The sequence below is a fragment of the Cucumis melo genome, chromosome 7 (genome assembly GCF_025177605.1).
Source record: "Cucumis melo cultivar AY chromosome 7, USDA_Cmelo_AY_1.0, whole genome shotgun sequence".
Lineage (NCBI taxonomy): Eukaryota > Viridiplantae > Streptophyta > Magnoliopsida > Cucurbitales > Cucurbitaceae > Cucumis > Cucumis melo.
This window is the reverse complement of record NC_066863.1, coordinates 26,663,050-26,681,112: the sequence shown is the minus strand read 5'-3', so window position 1 is coordinate 26,681,112 and position 18,063 is coordinate 26,663,050. Positions and strand designations below refer to the sequence as shown.

Here is an 18,063-nt window from a genome sequence, read left to right as displayed (position 1 = left end):
TGTTTTTGATATAGTCAAAAGTAATTCAAAACAAACTAATGATTTGTACATCCATAATGTTTTGAGGACTCACCTCATGCGTTGTATATAGTTAATTAATTTAGATCAACTTCTGTCTTTTAAAAAAAAAAACCCAAATATACAAAACAATAATCTAATGAAAATGTATTGTTTTGTTTCATGCAAATGAAAAACAAGAACTTGTTTCATGCAAATCAAAAACAAGAACAAAGTTCTCTAAAAGCTCGAACTTTATTTATAACAAGTACCTAGTTAAAAAGCAACTTGAGCATAACTAAAATCGTAGAAATATCATAGTTGCTAGGAGAAACAGATTTATAGTGAAGAACAAAAAAACGAGAAAAAGAAAACAAATAGAATTACATTGTTATTTAATAGCATATAAGCTATCTCTATGAAAAGAGAAGAATAATAATTAATTAACCATCGCACGTACAAATACAATGTACAAATGTAGTTTGAATATAACACTAACTCTTGAACTTTTAAAAGAGAGTAGGCCAAAACCGAATTTAAGACAAACAATATCATCAAACAAAATGATAAAAGTCCAAAACTTCATACTTACCCTTGTTTGGAGGGTAAAAACACTTTACAATGGCGAGAACTAAAACTCTCTTATTCCATCCAGCAATCCATAGAATTCCACAGTAATATCAGCACAAAAAAATGTTCAAGCTGGTATCTTCTCAAAGGCACTGGAACTTTGCATTTGCAATACAAAAATTGACTAGGGCTACCAAGTCATAGAATTTCCTTTGATTTGTAGGAAGCCCAGAGTTTGGGAATCCCAAAATTGGGATAACAATATAACAACAAGCAAATACAGCTACAAAGTCGAGTAATGGAAATGGCAACGCAGCAAAAATGTTTTGACCTTTTCTTTTATGAGGAAAAATTACGAAGCTACATCGAAGCACATTCGCGTGCCAATAATTTCTATTGTTATATTACATCATATTTATCTGTCTATGAGATTCAAAATCAACATACTCTCCGCTTGGCTGCTCGCCGAATCCATACACATCAAAAACTTTATCACCTAGAGGAATATTGTTGGCTTCTCGTCCTTTAAAACCCTCCATTTGTGAACCCCAAGGGGCATGTGTCATAGGGTTAGAATTTGAAACATCTAAACCGGTTGGATTCTGCGGTGAGTTCCCGGTTGGCCTCCGGTTTGTAGAGGTGGCTGCAGTTAAAGATGCTGATTGTTGCTGCTGCATTTGTTGCTGGTTTTTCATGGGTGATTTTGGCCTAAGCAACTCTATTTCTGGTGTAGTCATAACGAGATGAGACGCTTCTGGGGGTGGATTTCGGCCTCCTCCACCTTGCCAAACTTTCCCATCTTTGTCAGCAAAGTTCTTGATATATGCCTGAATGTGAACCATGAAAAAACCATTCAAGTTCAGAGACTAATAAATAGTAACTGATGACAATAGCCAAAAGAACAAGGAAAACATCGATATGCAAATACAAGCTGCTCTTTTCCGGTCTTATTGCTGTTCCGTTCAAGAGAAGTTCAATTTCAGCCAGAAAATATGTAGCTTGGACTCTATATAAACAAGAAATTCCTATTTATTTTTCCCATGCAAATGTCAAATTTCTTATGGGTGTGAACAGAATTTTCGGAGGTGTGCAAGCACGACAGTTGGTTTGAGAGAAAATCAATGTCTTCAGGGTGTTCTTTTTCTAAGTTCTTTTTGCAGAATTTTCCATTTAAGATGCTTAAATTGAAATGCGTTTGTTTTCCAGCTTAACCCATTTATTGTGATATTTTTGTGCTTCTTTTATAGTTTTACAATTTATTTATTTGTTTCCTTGTATGTTGAGATTTAATCAAACGTTTGGTTTCCTTAAAAAAAGGAGGAAGAAAAAAAAACACGACAGTTGCTGTGGTAGTGTGCGCAGAAAATGGTAATTCCCTTATGCCTTACCTCGGAAAGAAAATTAGATGAAGACAGCTCTTTACCAACTGTCAGCCACCCAGCTCGAATATTGTGATCCTCACCAAAGAGCTCTAACCTCCTGCGGCCAAGGGCAAAATGCTCAATGATCCTGTACATATCTTCGGGCTTTTGGGTTGAACCTGAGAAGAAGTATAACCATAAACGTCATTGTCCATAATTCATTCATGGAAAACCTCAACGCAAGACAGAAGTAGAAAATACAGGTAGTATGTGTTTGGATACCAGCGAGTTCTTTTAACTTGAAGCAAGATTATGTTTATACAAGACCCATTTGAAACTTTTAATACTTTGTTAGTTGTTACCAACATTAACTTCAGTGCTTCCACACCAAGAAAAAAAATATACTCAAAAAATCAAAAGTTAACCAAACACACGGCAAAGCCATGAAACCTAAAGAAGACACTGACCATAAGGAGGTTCCTCGGCAATAATTACATCGGTATCAATGTTTGCATGGATTATATGACCATCAGTACTGCGACGTACAGTTCCTTTAATGCCCATCAGACAATGCTCCTTCATGGAGACAACAGAAAAACACATGTAAGTGAGAAGGATAAAGATCATAAAATGCAGCGAAAGACTCAGAATCCAAATTACGTTTGCTCAGACTTCTTTTTCTTTCTATGGTGAAAAATTAGACTAACCTTGGAGTGCTGGAAAAGAGTGTGGGAATCATGCCGTAAGCCTGGAGTTGCATTACTTTTGTTTGTCTTCACCCAACAAATATCCTCACATCGTCGGAACCCCCACTAAGCACCCCACCAAAATAAACCATTCAGTAGAAAATTTAAAAAATGCGAAAAAAAAGTTTGTAGAAATTGTTTCATCACCATAAACAATACTTAAGGTCACACACATTCTCTGGTGAGGCCTAATCGTTTTTACCTTCTTAAGACATTGACGGCCCTGCTCAAGGCCGACACCGTCCCCAACCCATAGGAATATGAAAGAAGGTGTATCAGCTATTGCCTGCAAAAATTATTGTGGAAGATTTGATAATTGACTGGAAGAAACTGTATGGGAATGGGAAAACGATGGGGATGGAACTGTTTCCAGCCCTTGCTTAATCTTAGTGTCCAAAAGGCAAGTTTATGGTAAAATCTATCAAAAGAAATTACCTCAATTTTAAGGTTCATAATTTCTTCAAAAGTCCAGTATTCCATGTGATCAGCAACACCAGGAGCACGATGAACATATTCTTCCCATGGGGGGTCAATTAGAATGACATCAAACTTGGTTCCAAAAAATTCGGGAGAAAGTTCAAAGTCTCTCAGATCACATTTGTAGTACATAGGAGGAGATGCAGAATTGGCTACAATTTCATCCTTTTTTTGTATAAGTTCTCTAAGCTTGGGGTAGTCCTCTACTACATTTGTCAGTTCAAGCTCTCGGATAAAATTTTGCGGTCGCATTCCCGTGTCAACAAAATTTTGAGAATAATCATTCTGCTCTCCTCTTGAAGGTGCCTTACCAGGAGGACCAATACTTTTCTGGGCAGCCCAACCACTAGGGTTTTTATCAGGTTGAGTGGCCCGCCCCACAGGTCCAGAAGTATTGAAACCTGGCCCAGCTACACCTGAAGAAACACCTCTTCCAGAGCCTGATTGATTAAAATACATGGCAGCATTTGGTGGTGTCCCTATGGTTGGAGGAAATCTAGGTCCTGAAGGTCCTGGTGGAACAGCTAACATACTCATATCAATACCACGAGCACCAGGCCAAACTGGAGGGGAGAATGGTGGGATGAAAACACCTGGAGATAGTGGTGGGCCTGGACCAGGTGACATGCCAGGGGTGAGTGGTTGCATTGGTCCTGGCGGAGGAATTCCTAGAGGTCCAAAAGGAGATCCTATCATTGGCAATGGAATTCCACCCTGTTGACTCTCTCTGCCAGAAGGCCTTCCCCTGCCTCCTCTACCTACTCTATTACCTTTCATTCCCTGTTGTGCAACTCGGTTGAAGGATCCTGGTTCTTGGTTCCCATATAGCTGCTGCGAACCACTGCTAGAACTTTGACCACCAGCAACGCGACTGGAATTCACACCTTTCTGGCCTCTTCCCTTCCCTCCATGAAAATCAAAGTCATCCCTCCATGAATTCTGATCTTGTGCTGTCCCACCTTCATCTGCATATCTTTCCTTCAAATCTCCATCAGATTGACCAGAACCATAGTTATCACTCCTCCTTGCCCTTCCTTCCTGCTGATGCATCCAATCACCATCACTTGATGCAAACTTACCTTCAGATTGTTGACCAGCTTCAGCCCTCCTAGCAAAGTTTCCAGACTCTACTCTTCCATAATCCAAAGGTTTGGTTTGGATCTCTATCACATCATAATTCTCATTCAAAATGCCAAAGTTTGATGATGTCTTCACTGCTTCACTCCTAATTACCTCTTTCCGATTACTGGATCTACCATGAGGCCTTTCACTATCAATCCGCTCACGGCCATGTCTAGGAAGATCCCACTCCCTACCATGATCATACATATAATCCCCTGATTTTGTATCACTGTCTTGGTTTCCATGTTGCCGTTTTTTCCAATTGTCGACATTACCTTCCCGATCTCGGTTCCGATCACTCCAACTATCATCTCTCCCTTTTGATCTATCATCCCTGTAGCCATCTTTCTCTAGTTCCTTTCTCTTGTGGTTAAAACCTCTTTCATACTCAACATCTATGTAGTCTTCTTGATGCCTCTCCGTCCTCTCAGGACTTTTGGACTTGTCAACATTTCCAACATCTCTTGCACCTTTATCTCTAGTCCATGCTCGCCCATCGTCATCACCAATGGGTGCCTTCTCCCGACTATTTGCAACATCTCTACTTGTAGAAATTTTTTGCTGCCTATATTTTTCAGATTTTTCTCTACTTGATTTATCTTCACGAGAAACTGAGCTCGCCCTACTACCTTCTTCTTGCAATTCTGTCTTACCTCTGCTCTTCCCTCTCTCAACTTCAAGTTTTTTATCCTCCCTATAGTTAGATTTTATGCTCTTGTCATTGAATAAATCTAATCCCTGACCTTTACTCTCACTGGCTTCATTTTTTGATGGCACACTTTTCTCTCTAGGACTCTCAAACTTCAAATCAGAAGTCTTACCACTTCTAGCCTCGAGTTTTTCAGAATAACTTTCTTCAATTTTCTTGACAGTATCTGGTTCATCCCATCTTCTCCGAGATCTTCTTGCCTGCTCAGAAGATCCATGACCTTTCTCCCGGCTACTGTGTCTCTTTTCTGAATATCTGGAATCTCGATCCAGTGTCTTTTCAGAATCTCCATCATGAGATCTTTCTTCTTTGTTTTTGCTTCTACTCTGAGAACTTTCATGCTCGGAGAACTTTGAAGTTATTTTTCTTTTCTCATTTTCATCTCCTTTGCCAAGTCCTCGACTGCCTGACTTCTCCCCAACATCTTTCCTGTTATCCAATTCTCCATCCTGGTACCAACTACTAAGTTTTTCCAAGGTGCTCTCCTCTTGTTTCTTTTTTGTCTGTTTTGAACGTGATTCTTTCCTTGAATCATATTCATCTTCCTCGCTATCTCCTCTACTGGAGCCTCCTGACCTTTTTCGACTGTCACTTCTATCCCCATATGTTTTCTTTCTTCCACTGTTGTCTAATCCATCAGCGTCTTCTCCATTGCTTGACTTTCTTGACCTACTTGATCTATGTTTTCTCCTATCACTGCCATCCCACCCTTCATCATCTCCCGCCCTATCATTCTTCACACCCGAACCATCTTCTACATCTCTCTTTACATAATTTCTGCTGGATTCAGGTGAATCCATTGCTTGTAGATACCTTAATTACCACTTCAAAACTGGCCGTTATGCTTAAAAATGATCCATCTGCTAAGAAACATGGAGACGATGAGTCATCGGCAAAGAAACATGGAGAAAAAACCATGTCGAAGTTTAAAAGGGTAACCATTTGTGAATAAACATAAATCCTTCCTCCCCAGCCCAAAAATAAAATGAATACTTATATGCACATGGATTACAAAGTCCGAAAAGTAAATATATATTTTACAATAATAATAAGCAGCAGCAAAGGAGAGTTTACATGACAGGACATAGCAAAACCCAATTAAGCTGGATCAGGAAGTGAAGAAGAAAAAGGTATTTAGACCATTCAAGGATGAAATCAATGAAGAAAATAGTATTTAGGGCAACTAATGCGTTCTAAGCTGCTGAATCCATTAGATTTGAACAACAATCGGTGCCCTTGATTCGAAATCAAAAGGGGAACAGAAATGCCTGAACATTCACAACTATCACAATTCACATAAAATAGTACAGAGGAATGAGAATGGATGCTTTGCGAATCCAGCATTGCATTAGGGAAGTAGCACGCCTAAACTAGAAATTAGTGTAATTCGAACCACAAACCCCTCGACCCTTAACCTAACGCATCTTTTCCAAAAACTCACAAACTCCACACAGCCTCGCAACCCCAAACATCTCAAAACCCCTAGCATTTCATCTTCCTGCATTATCCCACCCCCTTCATTTCCTAACCCTCGAGCTAACAAATTCTCAACAGTGTGAAAAAGTTTCCAAAACTAAGAACCAACATAAACATAAATATGGTTAACCATCAACTTACAAGCTTATACCTGGGCTGGGAGAAGAGCTTGAGTGAGAGTCGAACAAGAGTGAACCGGCAATCAGAAAATTGATGTTGAAATACAAGAAGACGTTGAATGCTCGAGCTAAGGGCGATGTTCAATTTTCGTCAACGTGGATACTGGCTTGAGAACAATGGAATGAGATAAATCTAAAAAACGCCATAGAAATCCTTAGAGGTCGGTCATAGTCGGCTTCCTTCGTGCGTTAAACAGAACGAGGCGGGCGATTTTTTTTGTAAAGACGAAGCAGTGGGTTCTGGTAAACCCAATACATTTTTAGTTTTCTTTTTTGTTTTAGCCCTATGCTTATTTCAACGACACCATTTTCTTTTCTTTTTCTTGAAAATTAAGTTTCAAAAATACCAAAGGTGTTTTGATTACTTTAGTTTAATTTTTTTTCTATTATCTTAAAAAAAGTTTGAGGTATTTGGTTTATTTAGAAAATGATATTTAGAAATAATTCATTTCATTACCAAATTTTGAAAAAAATAAACATTTCTAAAAGATCTAATCAAACGTGTTCAAATTTTATTTCAAATGAAAGAGAGTGTTCAAAAAATGTATTTTTGGAAAACATTTTTTTGTGGTTAAATTATAAAAGATGTTCTTAAACTCTGTGGTTTATGCTAAAGATGTCCATGAACTTTTTAAAGTTTTGAAGATGTCGATAAACTTTTGAAAAATGTTAAAAAATATATTTACTACTTTTTTTTGGATGAATTCTACTAAAGTTTTATTTCAATAGTAATTATTAACTATTAAAAAGTTTTACAAAAACCCTTAACCTTAAAAATTTCACATTACTTCGATTTTTACCCATATTTCTTAACATCTAAAACAAAAACCAAAATTTTAGGTTAAAATCATAATTTTAAATTTTCATCAATATATCTTATTTTTATTCTATTTTCACATTCTCATAGATTCAATATCGATAAAAATGGTGAATTGATATTTTTATTATATCATAGAAAAATCCACTAATTACAAAAAAATAAACATGAAACTACACTAATATTTGTTGTAGTTACCAAACTAAGTAGTTCTTAAACAGTATACTTGATTGGACACCATACTAGCATGGATATTATTGTGCATCTTAGCTCTAACTATGTGTCTAAACTAACGAGATAGTAGGTTGTTGAAGGAGTTCAAAGAGTTCTTGAAGCCTATGTGTGACTTTTTGCACTAACATAGAGTACAAAATACAAATACATACGATGTTTATGTGGGTGACAAATGACTTGGGTACATCATAGTTGTTGGAAGCAAATGTGTTATTTAACTTTTATTCATTAAAAAGAATAACAATGATTTGATATTTGGTGTAGCTTAAACTGCATCTAGTCTCATAGTTTCCTTTTTATTTTTATTTTTTTATCATTCCAAATAATTGTAGGTTGCATCCCGCACTTACTCTTACAATTTTTACTAACCTAAGGAAAAGACAAACTCGAACCCAGACTAAGGATCGAACAGGATCAAAGCCCTCAATTAAAAATAAGGAGAGACTCCGTAGGAGTTTCGATCTTCATGTTCTCTCAACTCCTACGTAGCCTCCAAAAAAAAGTTTCCAAAAAAAGAAAATTCTGTCTTTTAAAGAACTCCCAAATAAGGGGCCAGACCTCCGACATAGGGAGAGAAAAAGAGCTTGATCAATTTTTGGGTATGAAATTTGATGATTAATTTAATTTGTTTCTATGTTTTTGTAGCAACACAATTGTTTCTAACATTTGTTTTAGGACCCAATATTCCATAATTGAATGTGTCTTTAGCTAACCCATATGACTTCAATGAACTATGTTAAATCTTAGTTCTCGTATTCAAAAGAAGTTATCTAGTTGTAAAAGAGAACGTTTGTGATAATTATATCAAACAATATATATAATTACGATTTAAATAGATATTTTGAAATTGTATAATTGATATTTGACGAAGTTCATAAGTAATAAGCTTATAGGAATGATGAGACTTAAAAGTTAAAGATCATGCTCACGAGATCCATATGACCTTAGAGGAGAAGACCCTGCTCACCTTAGCAAAGGTCGAGGCTTATATTTTGATATTATGACTCGACTTTAAGTCTAATATTGGTTGGAAACTGAATCTAATTGCTTGTGTCATATTTTCCTTATAAATACAGATACTCTAAAAGAAGTTAAGCAATAGTTATCCCTTTTATTTCCTAAACCTTTTATGTGTCATTTCATTATCTATTTGAGTATTGAAATGCATAGGTAAATACCACATCGGAATCTAAGTTTTCTTTCTTTTAAAATACTGCTCATCTTTAAATAAGTTACAATTGTTGTGTAAACAATTTTTTTTCTGTCATAAATTTCAACACTAACAAATAAAATTGTAACATTCTAGATTTCACCTCGGTTACTTGTCTATGAAAAAAATGAATATTTGTTTATAAAAAAATAACAAGAATCATGTGTATTTATTTTACAAGTTTAATTTTGTCTTCCTGCCGATTTATAATTATTCATAATAAATATGGAGTTAACTGGGAACCGAAATATAATTACGATAATCGGAAATGAAAAGGATATTGAAAAACATGAGTAATAAAAGACAAAACGAAAAAAAAACACCAAAAAAACTCAAAAAGCTTAATCCAAACATAGTTTTGAATTACATTACGATCTCGTCCTATTACCTATTATGGACCACCAAATATTCATTTGTATTTTCGATAGTTGTAAATATAACAATTATATTAAAAATATTAGTATATTTAGCAACTTAAACAAACTGCGAAAATAGCAAAATATATCAAATTTATCAATGATAAGTATTTCACAGATAGACCACGTTACAATCTAATTTCAACTATAAAAGTCTACTACGGATAAAAATTGCTATATGTACAAAAATTCTAAAGTAATGCTATTTATCTAATATCAGGGACATTCTAAAAAATAGCAAACTATTGAAACTATTTACAATATATAACAAAATCCAATATGACTTGTTTAAGTTTTTATTCTTTTATATATAATAAAATTCATCTAAAAGTTTTTATTCTTTTATATTTTGTAAATAGTTTCAATATTTCGCTATCAACGCCGATTTCTCTAATTATTATTCATAGAATTGCAACCTATTATAATTATCAACGATTTTTCTAAGCATTATTTCTTAAATCGATATCTATACCAATAGGTAACAATTTTATGAATAATTATTAAATATATAGCAACATTTTTTTAAAAATGCAAATATAATAAAGTCTATCGAATCGATGATATACGTCTAATAAACTATTATGGTTTATTAGTGATAGACGTCTAATGGACTTTTATGGTTTCCTAGTGATGAACCAATTTTTACGATATGGTTTATCACTCATAGACTTTGACAAATTTTACTATATCTACATTTTTTAATTGTTGCTATATACTTAATTATTTTGAATTCAATTGCTATTTTTCCAACTATCTCGTGTAATTATCACAAGTCTTTTGTTTTGTTTTTTTTTTTTTTGTGACCACCCTAAATTTATTTATTAATTTTTCTTGTGATGTTGCTTCAAAGGCAAAGCAAACAAGACGTGAATAATGTCCATATTTTAATAACTTATTAGATTTATTTTAGACATAAAATACTTTATTGATTTCACGCCTAATTCCTTTGACATTTTAATTTTTCTAAGCCCTCAAGATAACGCTCCTCGTGGAGGAGTATCAATTTTGGTGGTCAATGCCCAAAAAATTGATCAACTTTGAGCACAAGTATAGCCATATAAATACGGGCAGCTTGTAATTATATATATATATATACACCCACACATATTAACTATCTTTAGGGTTTAAGTTTGTTTGAAGGATTTTTGATTTACCAACTTGCAGAAATTGTCATTAAATAGTCCCGTTTACTAATGAAGTTTATAGGTTGAATAACTTTATCTTGTAACTCTCTGTTTGAAGTATATACTTTCTAACTCCAACGTATTAACTTGAGGTTTTATAACGTAATTTGGTCTTAAAATATTTAAGTTTTAAAATAACAAATTAGTTCTAATATATAGTAAATGTTTGTTCCCTTTGACGGGTTAAAAAATGGTTTGTTTTCAACGGAAGTGTTGACGTGAAACAAGTAGTTGTATAATTAAAATGAGAAAATTAAAATACTACAAAAAGTGTATCTCTCTCCTCTTACCTTTCTCTATTTTTTTTATTAATTTAAACGATTAAAATTACACTAAACTTAACTCCATCGTAATATGATTCAAAGTTGTAAAAAAACAATCTGAGCATATAAGATTTTGAAATCTGTATACTAATTATAAACAAAATCCAAAATATACGAACCAAAAATGTATTTTTTCAAAAAAAAAAAGTTAATGACGATGATGATAAAATAATTCAATAACTAAAATTCTAACATTATTTAAAAAGTTGCTCGGAGGATGAATTTAGAAAGGAATAAATACCACACATATCTTACCTTACTATATATAAAACACAAAAAAGGAAGAAATTTGAAGCTATCAATCTGTCTTTTCCAAGTACTCTTAGAATGCAAATTATACTCTCACAATCACACCTTTTCATTGTGTCTGCTTGCATTTCCTTTTTCTCCCCTCCAAACCAAACCCTAGGATCCAAATTACCCATTTATATTTATTTTAAACAAATATTTATAAATACGTCGTTACAATCTATACATGATTAACGACGATAGATCATAATAAACTATTATATGTTTCAATCTAGGTAAACTTAAATTAGTTTCAATCTAGGTAAACTTAAACAGAATAATATTTTGACACACACAATACTTTATTTCAATCTAGGACAATGTATCGTCTTATTCATTCAATGTCGATTCTATACTATATGTTTCCATCATCTAGAGATGAATATAGATTTTGAGTCGTAGATACAAAATAACATTTTGTCGTATTTTATAAATATTTTGGTTTGCGAATACAAACGTTATTTGGAAGGCTTTTATTGATATTTTTGCCTTCTCTAAATATACACGTTGAAAGAAGAAAAGAAAAGAGGAAAAAATGGATGGGACGCTGAATAAAAAATTGAAACCGTTTGGCCCGTGTTTCAATTAGTTTAATTCGCTTTCAAGTTTTATCTTTCTTTCTCCGGCTCATCTCGCCACAGTCTCAACCAACTCTTTGCTCCTCTTCCATTTCCATTCACCTTCACGCTTTTAGTTTTTCTCTATAATTTCCTTCAAATTCACCCCATTTTCTATACTTTTCACCTCTCGATCTTGCGCTTTCTTTTGATTTTGGACTGTAAATGCTCCTAGTAATTGAACTGATTGCCAAGGAGATTGCCAGCTGAATTTCTATGGAAAACGGCGTTTCTGATAACGGTGTCTGCTCCTCAGAGTCGGTGAACGGCGGCCAAGATGTTTGGAGCTCTAAAGAGAGTGATTCTCTCTCCGCCGACCATCTTGTTGTCATGGTCAATGGCATAATGGGGAGGTTGGAGTTCTCTGCTTCATCTTTCCTTTTGTTCGTAATGTTTTCTTTATTGCCAATTTTTACTATTTGAAAGATGTTAATCACCCGTTAAGAATCTAATTCAACTGCATTTAGACAGGATTTTTCCCTATTCTAGTTTGATTAGATTATTTTGATTCTTCAAATTCAAGAATCAACCATGATGTGTGGTGCTGTTGTTGAATCTGGGCTTTAGAATTCGTTTGGTGGTTTTCTAGTTTGCTGATTTATGTTCCACGACACGATTACTTGTTATTGGACCAAGTTCTGAATGTACTTTTAATGATATTCTTCCATTGCCAAGCTTACAACTGTTCCATCTGGATGATAAATTAATAAAATATTATATGTACACAACATGCCAACTTTGATATGTATCATCTTTTTGTCGGCTCTATGCATTGCGATTTTCAATCTTATCTTATCTATTTCTTTGGAATGTTGTATCTAGAGGAATTCTGGTCATAACTGAGGGAAGGTTCTGAGAACTTTTAAGGTGTTTTGGTGGGTAATGATTTGATTTCCCGAAAATGAAATATTTACTTTAGCGTTGCTTGAATTGGACTGCTCAGCCACTCGGGTGAAGGCTGTTTTTAGTTCTCTGTTTCGAGTTAACTATCCACCTCACATTTTATCACAAACAACCCGTCTGCATAATTTCTTTCATTTGATTATTCAAATTGTTTTGAACTTGTTTGTGCAGTTCCACAGATTGGCGGTATGCTGCAGAGCAATTTGTTAAAAGGCTTCCTGACAAGGTTTTTGTTCATTGTAAGTAGAATCAAGTACCACTACCTGATCTTATGTTGCAGGAACTAAGGCTTTACTGAACGTATAGAGGTGTATATGGGCTGGGCTGAGTAAGATGAAGTAATGTTATGGAATCAACTTATTTTTCTATCTGTGTGACCACATTTTCTATCTAAAGTACCATAGTAGATTCATAGTTAGGTGATTATTCGTTAGGTCATATTTTGTTATATTGAAGACCCTTCTTCTAGGATGCTCCCTTTTGTGGGTTTATTTATTCATTTTTTAAGCCCTTGTATTCTATAGAAGTTGGTCTTTTATAAATAAAAATAAAAAACACATAGCTTGGATGATAAATTATTTCCTTTTCTTTGCCTTGCCATCTTCTCAGTTGAATCATTTTATTTTGCAGGTAGTGAGCGAAATGTGTCTAAATTGACTCTAGACGGTGTCGATGTGATGGGAGATCGATTGGCTGAAGAGGTCAGGTCTAGGCTTGACATTTTATCTGCTTACAGATTACAGTCTTTTTCTGTTACATTGAACCCAAATCTGATTATTGTGTATGAACATTCTAGATTCTTGAAGTGATTCAGAGAAAGCCCAATCTACGGAAGATCTCCTTTGTTGCTCATTCTGTGGGAGGATTAGTAGCAAGGTATGCCATTGGAAAACTATATAGACCGCCTGAGACTGAGCAATTAGAGGCGCCATCTACAAATGGACAACCTCAAGAGTCATCTGGTACAATAGGTGGTCTGGAGCCCGTCAACTTTGTCACTGTTGCCACACCTCACCTTGGTTCAAGGGGTAATAAGCAGGTAGGTATCTAGATAATCGTTTCCTGGTCTTGCATTTGGAGAGATAGTTTATTTATTCATTTTAACATTCAGTGGTTACTTGTGCATTGTTTTCTGGATATGCTATTAACAAATTGGGTCTTTAAGTGCCTTAATGAATGACTTTGTATTTTTTAAGAAGTTGAATCAGTCTGTTGGCAGCATTTTGAAAAGTAAAAGAGTTTAATTCCAGAATAGCAAGCTTGTGCAAATTCTATAAACGTACTGTTATAGGAAGTTAGCAACACCATAGTTGGGGATTGGTATGACTCAACAAATCAACCCACGGTCTGACTTTTTATGGTTACCTTCGGAATATAGTTATAACTATTCACATAGCAAAAAAAAAAAAAAAAGTTTCTCTCCCCTCTTTCTTTCATGTATTTATTATGATGATATGTATAATTCACATCTCTCTCAAAATAAGAAATGGTTTTTGTTTATTTTTCATTGACTTGTTTCAATTGCCTTTGTTTGATGTGTTTATGAGTTTTGTAGTTATTTGTTATTTTCTGAAAAGAAAATTGAAAGTTGAGATAAAAGTTGATTTTTAAGCAGGTCCTCTATTTGAAAACATTTTATCCACAACCCTCTCATACTGGGATGGGAACCTTGAAAAGTGGAGTGTCCTTAGGTTTTTTAATATCAGATGTTGAGCATTTTGGGGAAAGTTTTGGGAAGTAAAATCTAATGATTGATGACAGTCATCCTAAATTATGAAGATTGCTAGCTTCTTTCTCCAATCACTCTCTTCTTCTCCTTCTGGGAAGGGCCTTTGTTGGGTCTTGAGCTATTAATTTTCTTAATCAGCAGTATCCATAGCAGCGGTTGCTCATGGTGTTCTACAACATCTGTTCTCTGATTTTGTCAAAATTTGTTATGTTTTTTTCTATTTTCTCACCGTGTATTTACAACAAAAATAGTTATTTCCATAATTGGTGTATCTATCAAATTTTCACAACAGGTGAACAGTTATTGTCAATTTATCTCTTACTCTCACAAAATCTCTATGCTAAATGATGTATCATTAAAACCAACACAAGGAAAGCATCGTGACTTGTGAGACCTTGCAGACATCTAAACTTCGAAGTTCAATGAACTCTGTTTCTTTTCTCTGGCTTCTTTTTTAAGTTCCAGTCTTTGACATTTCAGTCAATATTCATATTTCATTATTTGTTTGTGACACAACTTTTCATGTCTATCCTTCCAGGTTCCATTTCTTTTTGGCCTAACGGCCATTGAGAAAATTGCAAGTTTGATTATCCATTGGATACTTAGAAGAACAGGCGAACACCTTTTTATGACTGATGATGATGGAGGAAAGCCTCCACTGGTTCAACGCATGATAGAAGATCAAGGCGAATACTATTTCATGTAAATATTGACACTCTGATATTCAATATGATCTTTTGGGTGGTAAAGTTCTTGGAGTTCCTGAGTAGCATCACAAAAAATTTCTATCTATGCAGGTCTGCGTTGAAGTCTTTCAAGCGCAGGGTTGTCTACTCTAATGTTGACTATGACCGTATCCTTTGTGTTTTTCCTTTTTGCTGCCGTTCTAGCCAATATCTTTTTTTCTAAGGTTGTCAATCAATGTTCAATCTTTTTTGTTCACCTTTACAAGACCTTGCAAAGATTTTGTTGGTTGGAGAACATCATCAATTAGACGTATAAATGAGTTGCCAAAGGTACTTTTTTCTACTTCTGCAGTATGGGATTGGTTGTTATGGTAACCAATTGGTGAACTTGAAAATCATCATCATTAACCACTCCTTTTTCATATTATTTTCCAAAATTATTGGATTATCAGTGGGAAGATGCGGTCAATGAAAAGTATCCTCATATTGTTTATGAAGAACGCTGCAAGGGTACTGATTCTGAGAAGATTGAACCAACGTCAGCGGAAGTTAGCTATCCTGCTAGGCTGGAAGGTTTGTCGTGTCTCATTTGTTGTGCAAGCTATATGCATTTTGTATTTTATGCCAATTTTGACAGCTACATTTCAGGAGCATAGTTGTCTAACGTCCTCTATTTGTTCACGGATTTTGTCTTTTAGAGGAATTGGTGACGGGTCTATCTCGTTTGTCATGGGAAAAAGTAGATGTTAGTTTTCATAAATCAAGACAGAGGCTTGCAGCTCATAGCATTATTCAGGTAGCTTTCTCTCTCTTTTACACTCTTTCTGGCACTTCCAACTCCAAACATGGATATCATGATTCATTCAATATTTTCTGATGGTCAATCTTATTGATCCACAGCAGCTAAACACAGCTTCCACTTTTTACCATAGGGCCGATCTTTGCCAATCATAATGGCTTAGTATTTCCACTTCATAACTGTCTGGTTTCCTTTTCTGCTCAATTTTTACGTTTCAACCAATGATTTTCTCTTGAAATACGTAGAACTTTGAAGTGTTTCTTTTCCCTGATATATTACACATCGTGCACAATATAAATTTTTTCTAGTGTATTCTGTGTTATACTTGGTGCTAGGCATAACTAGTATGTCATTCCTGATTTCAGAGCCTGGAAATTCTTTTCCCCTTGTTTCTTGAAAACGTTTCACGCTGTTTGGTAACATTTTAATTTTGTCATCATCAGTGGTTATTTGCCAGTATTTTTCTTTGCGTGTAAGCCACTTTTTCAAAACTGTTTTTCAAATTAAAAAATATTTAAGAAAAAAATAAGAAGAAAGAAAAGTCTACCAAGTAGTAAATTGTAGTTGGACAACTATGCGGGCTGGCCGTGATGATTCGGTAGTTTTCCTTTTATTGTTTGAGTTTGGCTGAGATTTTAAAAATGTTTTAAAAATGTGAATACTAAATAAATAAGACATGGGTATGATTAGATGGATTAAGAAATATATATATAAAAAACAAGATTTATATCAAACGGTCATTGTCTATTGAATAAGTGACAATCCGAACACTTTTAGAAAGAATAAAATGAACAGTAGATGTAAAGAAAAAGCAGTTCAAAGTTTCAAACCTAGTTTAAGTTCTCCATCAGACTTATTGTTTGATAGCACTGGTCACTGGTCAATCTCTCTAACTGGACAATCTTCGCTAGTCTGGTGATTAGTTCATTTCATCTCCCGCATTATAACCCTGTTCTGCTGGCTCTACAAGTGTGTAGTTTCTTACTTTATAAATTTCTTTTTATCTTACTTTGTAATTTTTATCATCAACAGGTGAAAGATCACACCGCGCACATAGAAGGAGCCGATGTCATAGATCACATAATCGATCATTTTCAAACTTGATGACTGCTAACGACCACAAACCACAATTACATATTAGAGATACCGTTGATCTTGGGTAAGCTTTTAACTTTGATGACATTTCTCTTTTAATTATAAGTCCACAATATGCAAGGTGGAGACTCAGAACCTTTTGATCCCTTGGTCTACCTTAGTTAACTAAGCCTAGATTGACAACGACAAATCTATATGTTAAATTTACATTAAAAAAAACTGTGAAGTGTCGACAAGATTTAATCACTAAAAAGCCTAGTTGCCAACCTCAACCTATCTCAATTGGTTAAGGGACTATACTATCGAATAAAACTTCAAAGGTCTGAAAGTCTCCGATTTTACTCTGCTAGTGATTTTTTAACTCTACCATTTAGCTGCTTGCAGGTTGGACATGCTTTTGTGAGAGGTCTCATTTCCATAAAACCTATGATTACAATTTAATGATGTCGCTTCATCCATTGTATTTATGAATTGTATATGTATGGATATACTAAGGTTATTTAGATAATCAATGTAATTTTAGTAGTAACTGGTTTAGTAATATATGGTCGGTGAAGCAAGAGCATGCTTGAACAAAAAAAGTGTGCGATGAGCGTTGTTGGATTAGAACCCGCGTATAAGCTAACATTTCTGAGAAAAGTATGTATATTTGCATTGAAACTTTGTTTATGCCAACATTCCGTTGGTTTGTTTTGCTTGCAATTTAATATATCACGATTCATCGTGATGAATTCAAATTAAAATTTTGACATTTAAGGTGAATTATTTGAGTTCTCAACTGTGTCAGTGAGATAAAACTAATTAAAATATATGCTTTTACTAAACTATGTGACTTGAAATGTACAAATGTATACGTAGGCTATTCAAACGTGACAACTATTTTATATATAATACATTCAATTGAAAAGTTTAGAGTTTTGAAACCCCACAAAATATTAGTGTGCACATAACATGTAACTTACCAATAAAACGTATGATTTGAATTTTATTAAAATGTATGGAGAGAAAATGATTATCTAATCATTTGTTGATATGTAACCCTTAAGTGTAATTGCCAAGATAATATGTTTACAAGTTACGGTTAGAATAAACACTAAGCAATTGTAACTATGCATCATAATATTG

The 18,063-nt window shown here is 34.4% G+C and overlaps 2 protein-coding genes across 7 annotated transcripts; one reads left to right on the top strand and one right to left on the bottom strand.

Annotated features, from left to right (window-relative positions):
• Nucleotides 1-705: 705 nt before the first annotated feature.
• Nucleotides 706-6,906, bottom strand: LOC103494466 (N6-adenosine-methyltransferase non-catalytic subunit MTB). 4 transcript variants are annotated; one of them, XM_008455658.3, is made up of 7 exons: nucleotides 6,600-6,906; nucleotides 3,110-5,845; nucleotides 2,877-2,960; nucleotides 2,636-2,740; nucleotides 2,396-2,504; nucleotides 1,956-2,107; nucleotides 706-1,394 (listed from the first exon to the last, which is right to left on the bottom strand). In XM_008455658.3, the coding sequence occupies exons 2-7, from the start codon at nucleotides 5,780-5,782 to the stop codon at nucleotides 972-974; spliced, it is 3,546 nt and encodes a 1,181-aa protein (XP_008453880.1). In that variant the 5' UTR covers nucleotides 5,783-5,845; nucleotides 6,600-6,906; the 3' UTR covers nucleotides 706-971. The 4 variants fall into 4 exon arrangements, with proteins under 4 accessions (XP_008453880.1, XP_008453879.1, XP_008453878.1 ...); XM_008455657.3 differs by having other exon boundaries at nucleotides 3,110-5,842; XM_008455656.3 differs by having other exon boundaries at nucleotides 6,610-6,906.
• A 4,731-nt stretch (nucleotides 6,907-11,637) lies between these two features.
• On the top strand, nucleotides 11,638-17,601 carry LOC103494465 (lipid droplet phospholipase 1). 3 transcript variants are annotated; one of them, XR_007822247.1, is made up of 11 exons: nucleotides 11,638-12,079; nucleotides 12,801-12,868; nucleotides 13,260-13,330; nucleotides 13,426-13,668; nucleotides 14,897-15,060; nucleotides 15,156-15,211; nucleotides 15,322-15,374; nucleotides 15,497-15,617; nucleotides 15,743-15,840; nucleotides 16,876-17,002; nucleotides 17,313-17,601. XR_007822247.1 is itself a non-coding variant. In XM_051087285.1 (10 exons), the coding sequence occupies exons 1-10, from the start codon at nucleotides 11,943-11,945 to the stop codon at nucleotides 16,945-16,947; spliced, it is 1,083 nt and encodes a 360-aa protein (XP_050943242.1). In that variant the 5' UTR covers nucleotides 11,650-11,942; the 3' UTR covers nucleotides 16,948-17,279. The 3 variants fall into 3 exon arrangements, 1 of the variants encoding a protein (XP_050943242.1); XR_007822246.1 differs by having other exon boundaries at nucleotides 11,651-12,079; nucleotides 17,323-17,601; XM_051087285.1 differs by lacking the exon at nucleotides 17,313-17,601 and having other exon boundaries at nucleotides 11,650-12,079; nucleotides 16,876-17,279.
• Nucleotides 17,602-18,063: the final 462 nt, after the last annotated feature.

Bases quoted from the DNA above. Each gene is read 5' to 3' on its own strand.
- LOC103494465 (XM_051087285.1), top strand. From the start codon at position 11,943: ATGGAAAACGGCGTTTCTGATAACGGTGTCTGCTCCTCAGAGTCGGTG. The intron at 15,061-15,155 runs GTAAATATTGAC...CTATCTATGCAG, and splicing joins CAAGGCGAATACTATTTCAT to GTCTGCGTTGAAGTCTTTCA. The intron at 15,618-15,742 runs GTTTGTCGTGTC...TTTGTCTTTTAG, and splicing joins CTATCCTGCTAGGCTGGAAG to AGGAATTGGTGACGGGTCTA.
- LOC103494466 (XM_008455658.3), bottom strand. From the start codon at position 5,782: ATGGATTCACCTGAATCCAGCAGAAATTATGTAAAGAGAGATGTAGAA. The intron at 2,961-3,109 runs GTAATTTCTTTT...TAATTTTTGCAG, and splicing joins TTATGAACCTTAAAATTGAG to GCAATAGCTGATACACCTTC. The intron at 2,741-2,876 runs GTAAAAACGATT...TGGGGTGCTTAG, and splicing joins GCCGTCAATGTCTTAAGAAG to TGGGGGTTCCGACGATGTGA.